The 9,495-nt window shown below is 39.1% G+C and overlaps 1 protein-coding gene across 1 annotated transcript; it reads left to right on the top strand.

Annotated features, from left to right (window-relative positions):
* Positions 1 to 307: 307 nt before the first annotated feature.
* On the top strand, positions 308 to 2,750 carry LOC128628737 (tubulin alpha-8 chain-like). Its single transcript, XM_053675515.1, has 4 exons — positions 308 to 479; positions 581 to 800; positions 1,015 to 1,163; positions 1,701 to 2,750. Exons 1-4 carry the CDS (start codon positions 477 to 479, stop codon positions 2,679 to 2,681), a joined length of 1,353 nt encoding a protein of 450 aa, XP_053531490.1. The 5' UTR covers positions 308 to 476; the 3' UTR covers positions 2,682 to 2,750.
* Positions 2,751 to 9,495: the final 6,745 nt, after the last annotated feature.

Genomic DNA, 9,495 nt, shown 5'->3' with positions numbered 1-9,495 from the left:
GGTGAGCTGAGCCGATTGCTGTGACTCACTGGAATTATTACTATAGGAAAATGTCGCTCTTAAAGACATTTTCTATGTGGAGAACTAAAGATAAATCCCAAAAGGCTCTCTGTTGTACATGTAGAGTACCATGTAGACTATAGAAACCAATATTGTTTACTTTATTAAGAGTATTTGCATATGAAGTAAACGTTTTGGGATTTTGCCTTAAGAGACGCAGTTCCGCTTTTACTTCCGGTGTTAATTGAAAGACCACGCCCTTATAATTGAGGTCAAGTGTTATAAAGTTAGCACAGGTGGCTAACTTGACAGAACTATTTGAGCTAATAGCAGAGTTTTTTTGTTGTTTTTTTTTTGGTGTGTATCTGTAGCGGTTTAGCGAACTGTTTTTGTTGGCTTCTGAGGTGTTTGTGTTGCTTTACTTTGCAGATCAAATACTTTTATTTCTGTTTTGTCTTACTTCATCACTGCAAAATATGGTAATGTTAAACAACACTGGTTATTTTAAAAATATACAACACTTATACTTTGTGTATGGTTAACACAGAGTTCAGTGGTTTGTAATGTCCTGTATTTACAGAGGGAGTGTATCTCAGTGCACATTGGTCAAGCAGGAGTCCAGATGGGTAATTCCTGCTGGGAGTTGTATTGCCTGGAGCATGGCATCCAGCCTGATGGGACGATCAGTTCTGGCAACACCTGCTTGGTTGATTCTTCTTTTGGTACTTTCTTCAGTGACACCGGAGCTGGAAAATATGTTCCACGAGCTGTTTTCATTGACCTGGAGCCAACAGTTGTAGGTAAAATGCTTTTTGATTAACCAATTTGCTTTGAATCTTCCTTGAGACATTTAAATGATCCTATTTAACTCTGTTATGTTTCCAGGATGTCTTTTCAGAAATAAATATCTGGGTTCCACATTACTGGTTACATGATTGTTGCAGACTTGATCTCAAGGCAATGATTAGGTTCTGTATTTGGGATAAACAGATTATTATATCTGCTTGCTTACAGATGAGATCAGGAATGGACATTATCGTCAACTTTACCACCCAGAGCAGCTAATCAGTGGCAAAGAGGATGCTGCCAACAACTATGCCCGTGGCCACTACACCATTGGCAAAGAGATTGTCGACTCTGTCCTTGATCGGATTCGAAAAATGGTGAGTTGTGATTTGTTTTTTATTAAGGCTTTATTGATTTGAATGTCCATGCACAACTCACTTTCTTTTGAAAGTAGTAAATGCACCATTTTGTCATTGAGGGGTTCTGCTGTCTGAATTTTGCAATAATATTCACAAAGTATCAAAGTTGAGACTTGATTAGAAATCAGTTGGGGGTGGTTTGCTTTTTACAAAAGCAACGAATCTTTGCCGTTATCATTGGAACAGGTACACGTTTGTTAAATTATTTGCTTAGTTGGGGTAATCTTTCCCAAAAGGACGATGCTTTGTGGTGTTTTATATGGCACCTTTTAAGGCGGGGGTCTTCATCTGTAAAGGCCTGATGTGGCTGCAGACTTTCATTCCAGACAAGTAGAACATACACCGATTGTTCATTTGGAGACCAAGATGACCTGATTTAAACAAGAAGAATTGGACTTGGTCTTGCTTGCTTATTTTTAAAAAAATTTTAAAAAGTGCACTCAAGACCATGTGACCTGTCAGGCAAAGTTTAATTATTATTTTGTCCTTTTGTAGGCTGACCAGTGTACAGGTCTGCAGGGATTCCTGATCTTCCACAGCTTTGGAGGTGGGACAGGTTCTGGCTTCACCTCTCTGTTGATGGAGCGCCTATCTGTTGACTATGGCAAAAAATCAAAGCTGGAGTTCTCCGTTTACCCTGCTCCCCAGGTTTCCACTGCAGTAGTAGAGCCTTACAACTCTATCTTGACCACTCACACCACCCTCGAGCACTCTGATTGCTCATTCATGGTGGACAACGAGGCCATCTTTGACATTTGCAAGCGTAACCTGGACATAGACCGTCCGTCCTACAGCAACCTGAACAGATTAATTGCGCAGATAGTTTCTTCCATCACTGCTTCTTTGCGATTTGATGGTGCTCTCAATGTGGATCTGACGGAGTTCCAGACCAATTTGGTTCCGTACCCTCGTATCCACTTCCCACTGGTTACCTACTCCCCTATTATATCTGCCGAGAAAGCCTACCATGAGCAGCTGTCTGTGGCAGAGATCTCTAATGCTTGCTTTGAGCCAGCCAACCAGATGGTGAAATGTGACCCTCGTCGTGGCAAATACATGGCCTGTTGCTTGCTCTATCGTGGAGACGTGGTACCTAAAGATGTCAATGCCGCTATTGCCAGCATCAAGACCCGTCGCTCGATCCAGTTTGTGGACTGGTGTCCCACCGGCTTCAAGGTGGGAATCAACTACCAGCCTCCCACTGTAGTACCTGGGGGAGATCTGGCCAAGGTCCAAAGGGCTGTATGCATGCTGAGTAACACCACTGCAATTGCAGAAGCTTGGAGTCGCTTGGATCACAAGTTTGACCTGATGTATGCCAAGCGGGCATTTGTGCACTGGTATGTTGGTGAGGGAATGGAAGAAGGTGAGTTCTCTGAGGCCAGAGAGGACATGGCTGCCTTGGAAAAGGATTATGAGGAGGTTGGAGCAGATTCTGCTGAAGACGGTGAGGAAGATGTAGAGGAGGAGTACTAGAATTGTTCTTCTGCAATGGAGGCTTTTTGTACAATGTTGAATGAATGAATAAATGACAATTAGCATGTAGTCTGTGTTCTTGATTTAAGTAGTTGATTGAGGAGGTGGCATGCATATTTAAAACTGGTGTGGGACCGTCTAAAATGAAGTTTCATCAATTTCAAGTGTGCACGTCATGGATGCTTTGATATGTTGAAGGATCATGTCATCTTTCTAGCACATTAACGAACCAATGTACAATTGTAATCAGTATTTAGGATGAACCCAAAACTAAGGATGAGCCAAAATGAGCATGGTTTTTGATATTAGAAATGTTTACTTAAAAGGCCAGCAATGCAACCTACAAACCATACATTACAATCCAACATATTGATCATGTCCTAATTTCTAGATGTCATGTAAAGTTAGCTATTTTTATTTATTTATTTATTTATTTATTTATTTATTTATTTAGGTTATATTCAAATGAAAATATGCATGTTTATTAAGTACTATAAGATTACATAAGAAGTGCATGTTATTGGCATCTAGGGTTGTGCCAAGGTCCTTTAAATGTAGCATTTGATTTCTTAGAACAGCTAAGCTTCAGAGTGAAAAGGACAGGCTGATGGCTTACTAAAAATCTTTTAAAAATTAACTTATCTTTTAAAAAGACTGTTTAAAAAAAAAAAAAAAAAAAAAAAGTTTGCATTACTATGGGCAGGTTCTAATGTAAGTAACTGAGTTACTATGCTAATGTTAAGGTGCATTCTGATGTATGGCAAAATGTTATCCTGTAACCATGACAATGCTACTGTTATCTGCAGGATTCCCAATCATTCAGGTCCAGTTGTCATTTCCAGTAGGAATCAGACAAAAACAAACCCTTTTTGCTGTTAGTTTCACAGGTGTTCCCTGCAGCCTAACATTAAATTTTTTTTTTTTTTTTTTTTTTTTTTTTTTAAATATAAATGTCAGCGATTTTAAGATTTGGATGTAGCTATTTTCTGACATATTGGCAGATGCTTTATTTAATCTTTTGAAGTGCATTTTTATTTAAATTATTTTTTTTTTAATGGAGGCTCCGATCTTTAAGCCATCCATTTAAATGGTTATATTCTTTTGTGTACACAATGACTGATCAGGGTATGGACCTCCAGATCATGCTAACTGGTCAAGCTCACTGAGGCATTTGTTCATCAGAAATGTTTTGTTGCAACAGGCCTACCATAATTTCCCTAACTCTTGGTCTATGGTTTCTACCTGCAATTTCTTTTTTTTATGACCCTGACCTTGGCCACATGTTGCTACAATTTCCATTCCGTAGTTTCCATGCACTGAAAATGTCAATTTATTGGTCGCAGTAGACTCAGTCTGATATCTAATGCAGCCACACCAGTGAAGGTGGTTCCCTTTTAAAGGATTTTTTTTGACACTGGCTCAGAAAAACAGCCCACGTTCCAAGAGTTTTTAAGTGTACAACTGGTATATCGTTCATGATGGTCAGTATCTCACAATTATCTGCACTGGTCTGAGAATGGGAAGAAAGGAAAAATGCTATACAGTTCATGTTAAAATGCAAGATGCTCTTTAAAAAGGTCACTTTTTATGATAAAATCTGCAGAGGTAAGATGCCAAATATCAAACATTGTTTATATTCTATATCTCTCTAGAATTAGAGGTCACACTATCAAAGAGATTTTACATCCTCCAGTGAGCTTCAGAGTGGGTTTGAAGTCTCCAGATGGGTTTTTACTAGCAACTCTCTAATGCATAAGCCATGATGACAATCTTGTGTGAGGTGATTTCAAAACGGATTTGATCATTTACAGAAATTAAGTGGCATCGGGTTAAGAATATTTGTAAAGTCTGTGTAAATATAAGACAATTTAATGGATATTAATACTTAAGACTTTTCATTTACGATGGTTGGGAAACACTATTTCAAATGCTAAGACTTTTATTTAGTACCTGCATTCTTCTAGTCATTTATCTTCTGGTCCTGGTCAGAGTCGTAGTGGATCCTGCTCCTGGATGAGAATTTAGAGCTGCCAATCAACATAAGAGTTTGTTTTTGGAGGTGGGAGGAAACCCAATCACCACAATGTGCCACCATACTGCCCAGGTCCTGCATACACTCTAGTGAAATATATCACAGGTAAACTGCATTTAAATTAAAATCAATACATTTATAAATAATGGTTGCTAAAGTGTTAGCTAAAAATAGAAGTGCCTTTATTAATCAATCAACACCAGATTGATACTGACACCCAACAGTGAGAAAGATCATTCATAGAACAGTTCTACTGAGACACAACCTGTCCGACTGCAGCCTAGACTTTGCGGTCCTGCTACTGAAAGCTTTTGCTTTTATACTTATAATTAGTTAAATTCCATACTTTTAGTGGAATTAGAATAAGCTCAATATACATATAAATAATATTTTAAATGCATGAGTTGTAACAATATCTACCTAGCAGTTATAATGGTACATAAATAGCACACTACTGCCCTCTGGAGGTTTAAAAAACAAACTTGTTGAAATGCAGCTGTCTGGTTTTGTTTTCTTTACACGGTGTCCAAAGAATTAAGGCCCAGAATTTGGTTAACACCATGTCAAAATGCAGTACAATAAATAGATGAATGTAGTCTAAAACTGAGCCATTATGAATTAATAACCCTTTTAACCTGTGAATTAAAAAAAAAGACTACTCAAGTACATATAAATGATAAAGAATGAAAAAGATAAAATGTAAGTTAAATATACAATATAGTTTACAAGACAAAACTATAGTTTACAATATTAGCAAATATGAGTGAATATACAGTGCTTTGTATATGAAAAATTTCAGGAAACCAACAGTTTCTGAAATACTCAAACCAGTCCATCTGGTACCAAGAACCATGCCACAGTTAAAGTCGCAGAGATCAACTTAACTGAAGCTCTCGGCCTGTATCTGCATAACTTTATGCATTCTGCTGCCACATGAGTGGCTAGTTGTATAAATGATCAGGTGTACATGTGCTCCTTTTAAAGTGTACAGGGTCCAAGCACAGAATATACTGGAACCCTATTGTAATTGTTAGGATCTTTCTTCATTCTTCCTCCCTTCCTCCCTTCCTTGTTCTCTCAGGGTTATGTGCTACAGTTTGGTCTGTGGGGAGAAAATGTGGGCAGCAGGTGGAACGGTGGAGTGGCCACGATTGAGGAATATCCAGATGAAGATGTCTGGGGTGTAGTGTGGAAAATGGCGACAGAGGACATCACGTCTTTAGATAAGTATGAAAAGTTGTTCTTTCAGCCTGCTCCAGTTTACACAGTTTTATACAGATCCTGTATATAAAGTGCATTATTGGCAGTAAAATCTCAAATTTGGTCAAAACTCTTGGTTTCTTCAGTTTTGGCTGTTTGTCAGAATTAATCCACAGTGACATCTGATGGGTTTTCGCATTGCTGATGAGTTACTGCGTGGTTTTGGATGAAGCTAAACAAACAAGCCTGCTATTTTCATGTTCCTGTGAACCTGTTCTGAAGGATTACTTGACCATTTTCTTGGAAAAAAAAGCAGCTACAGTTAGTTTATCGTCCTATTGTTTACTTTAATTTCTCACATCCGTTTGTCTTGTCCTGTAATGATTCATGGCTGAATAGTCAATTAGTGAATCCTGTCTCCTGCTGATCTTCACACCCATGTAACATGCTCAGAGTGCACTCTGTGCTCTAAGTCATTTATGGATAGCGAAAATTATAACTCAAGAAGACTCGTTTTGTTTTATCCGTCAGACAGGAGAGCGTAGACAAGGGTGTCTACAGCCCCATGGAGGTGACAGTGGAGGCAGAAACTGGACCGCTTCTCTGTAGAACATATAAGATGAACAACTTCAGACCCTGTGCTCCATCACCACAGTACAAAGAGGTACATTTAACTTCAAACAATGAGTAACCAAACATTTTCACACCCCTTCCCTGATGTACATCATCAGAGCTTAACATAAACAAAAGTAACCAAGGCAAGTTTTACATGTGTAGTGTCTAGAATGACCAGTTCACCAAAAAAATCCTTAAATAAGATAATGTATTGTGTCTACTAATGATTGACTAGATAAGAGCACTCATGTAAAAGTGTAAACAGTGAGGCAGTTGCTTTCAGCTTGGCCTTGTAATCATTCAGTCGGTCTCCTGCACCTTCTAATAGCTCTAGCTAATGTTTCTCCACATGGGCCTGCCTTCATAAGATGGTTTCAAAAATACAGTATTAATTCTTAAGCATTTTTGAACTGCATATTGCTTTTGGAAGAGCAGGTCACGGTTGTTTCAGATCTAGCAATTATTTAATGAAACGATGTGCAGTAACAAAGACAAATTCCACATTGTGTCATTATGTTTTGTCAGCTGTCCCTCCCATACTGTAACTAAAAACTAAAAACCTCTGCTGTTACTCTTCTTGGATACTTGATAGGTAAAGAACTTATAGGTAAAGTTAAAACGGTGCAGACCACTGGCTGGTCAAATGCAATCATTACACATTCGTCCTGATTTCTGTCTCGGGCTACACTCGCTTTTCCACCAGACAGTACAGGAGTCTTCAGTAGTGCAGTGACTACCTGACAGCATTTCCTTCTCTTCTTATTTTCTTTTTCTTGTGGCTTTTGGAGCCCAAATTTATCCCCAAGTCCCATTTTATTATAGAAATGAATGTTTTAGACCCATTGAGACTTCCTTGTGTCTGTTTTATTTTATATCTTATAGCTACTGTATATAAATATGCATTTTTCTTCTTCTTCTTCTTTACATTAGTATTATTATTATTGTTTTGTTCCTCATCCTTTGCTGCTTTGGGACAATGTCCGTAGTTAAAAGTGTTACACAAATTGAATATCACTCAGCACGTGTGTCGTGGTGTGTGTTGCACTGTTCTGTGCAGTCAGTGAATAAGATGTTTAGAGCTGGGTGATATGATGATTAAATATCAGTGTCATGATAAATAATGTTAGTCCATTTTAGAGATATGTCATGGATATTGAAAAAAAAAACAATTTGAGCACCTTTAGAGAAGAAACTCTAGAAGTGTCTGATTTTGTGCTGAAGTTTTAAGCAATGTAAAAAAAAAGAAAAAAGAAAAAAAGATATAGATGTTTAGTATAAAAAGTTAAATTAGTTCAAATAAATTATAGCATCATCAAACTATTTTTTTCATTTATTTTAATTTAAGTTCAACACTTTGTTTTTGCTGGCAGTTTGATCATGATACTTGGACATTTCTATGATATTTTGTCATGTCACTTGCCCCAAAGTCGTTTTTCTTTTGATCTAATGCTGCTGGAACAGCTTTAAAACTATTAAAACTAGCCTGTAGTATAATAATGCCATTACATGGCTAATAGTTGTGATTAAATGATGAATGCTAATATTTTATTAATCCACATATACATTCACTCAATCGTGCCTTTCACATCTTCCTATTAGTGCAGCTCATTCCAATCTCTGTACAAACTTTATTTCACCTTAAAGTCCCTGTGAAGTGCCTTGAAACACCCAGCATCATTTGATGTGTTGACAGTTTCTAGTGAAACAGGAAGCAGGGTGGGACACTGAGTGGCTCCTCCCCCTTTAAAAAAATAAAATAAATAATAGCCAGTTGTTCAAGAACAGCAATTTCGTCAAGGTGATAAAAAAAAAAAATATATATATATTTTTTAAATGTTGGGGTGGGACACTTCAGATTCTAGAGAGCATTTGATTGGACAGAAAATCCGATGAGAAGCTGAAGTGCAAAATTGCATATAGATAACCTTAAGTCTAACATCTTCATACTAAAAAGTCACAAAACTTCGCTTTTGATTTCATGGGGACTTTAAAGACTGAATATAACTGCTGTTCTGTACGTCAATGTTTCGTTTTATTTGTGTATCTGTGTTTCTTATAAGTGCTGATGGTTTTAACTGCCCAGCTCATGGCCTGTACTGAAGCTGTTAAGTTAAACTCTTGTCCTCATCACAGTGGCTGGCCGTGGACGAGGGAGAGGACGCGGCAGAGAAAGAGGACGTGTCACAATTCGAGGTTGAGCCAGAAGCAGGTGCAGATAATGACATTTATTGAAGGAAACGTACTAAGAAACGAATACACTGACAACTTGGAAACACACAGCCTGAGACACTGAGACACACATGAAACAAACACTGAGACATAAACATGAATCTAAGACTACTTGGCAGAATACTGTGGCAAAATTAAACAAACTAACAAGATCAAGAAACATGGAACACAGGGGGTCTAAGACAACGAAAGACAAGCTAATGGTGCCGACAAGGACTATATACACATGAGTGCTCATTATCCAAAACATCAGGTGCAGGTGGCCATGTGACAACTAGAGCAGTGCAGTGGCTGATGGGGAGTCCAGAGTTTCCCGATACGTGACAGAACCCTCCCCCAAGGGCGCTACTCCCGGAGCGCCCAAAATTATACCTCCTCCATCTGGTGGTCCTGACTCCCTGGAGAAAATGTCCCCCGCAAAACCAGGAGGCCGGGCGGCTTCTACAATGGCACAGGGAGGCTGAGATATTTCCTCGGCAGAGCATGAAAGCTCCACGGCGACGTGCTCCACGGGACAGGAGAGGGGAGCGAGGTTCTCCGCGAGGCCCGGGAGAGGAGCGACGTCCTCCGCGGAGCAGGGAGGCGGAGCGAAGTCCCCTGTAAGGCCAGGGAGAGGAGCGTGGGTCTCCTCGAAGCAGAAGGGGGGAACGCTATCTGCCATGGGGCAGGGAGGCTGAGCGACGTCCATAGCTGAACAGGGAGGCTGAGCGACGTACTCAGCAGAGTGGGCAGGCTGAA

The sequence above is a fragment of the Ictalurus punctatus genome, chromosome 24 (genome assembly GCF_001660625.3).
Source record: "Ictalurus punctatus breed USDA103 chromosome 24, Coco_2.0, whole genome shotgun sequence".
Taxonomy (NCBI): Eukaryota; Metazoa; Chordata; class Actinopteri; order Siluriformes; family Ictaluridae; genus Ictalurus; species Ictalurus punctatus.
Note: the sequence above shows the minus strand (reverse complement) of the source record. Positions and strands in the feature narration are given on the sequence as shown.

Excerpts from the sequence above, each read along its gene's own strand:
- LOC128628737 (XM_053675515.1), top strand. Across the intron at positions 801-1,014 it reads CCTGGAGCCAACAGTTGTAG|ATGAGATCAGGAATGGACAT; the intron begins GTAAAATGCTTT and ends GCTTGCTTACAG. Across the intron at positions 1,164-1,700 it reads TTGATCGGATTCGAAAAATG|GCTGACCAGTGTACAGGTCT; the intron begins GTGAGTTGTGAT and ends GTCCTTTTGTAG.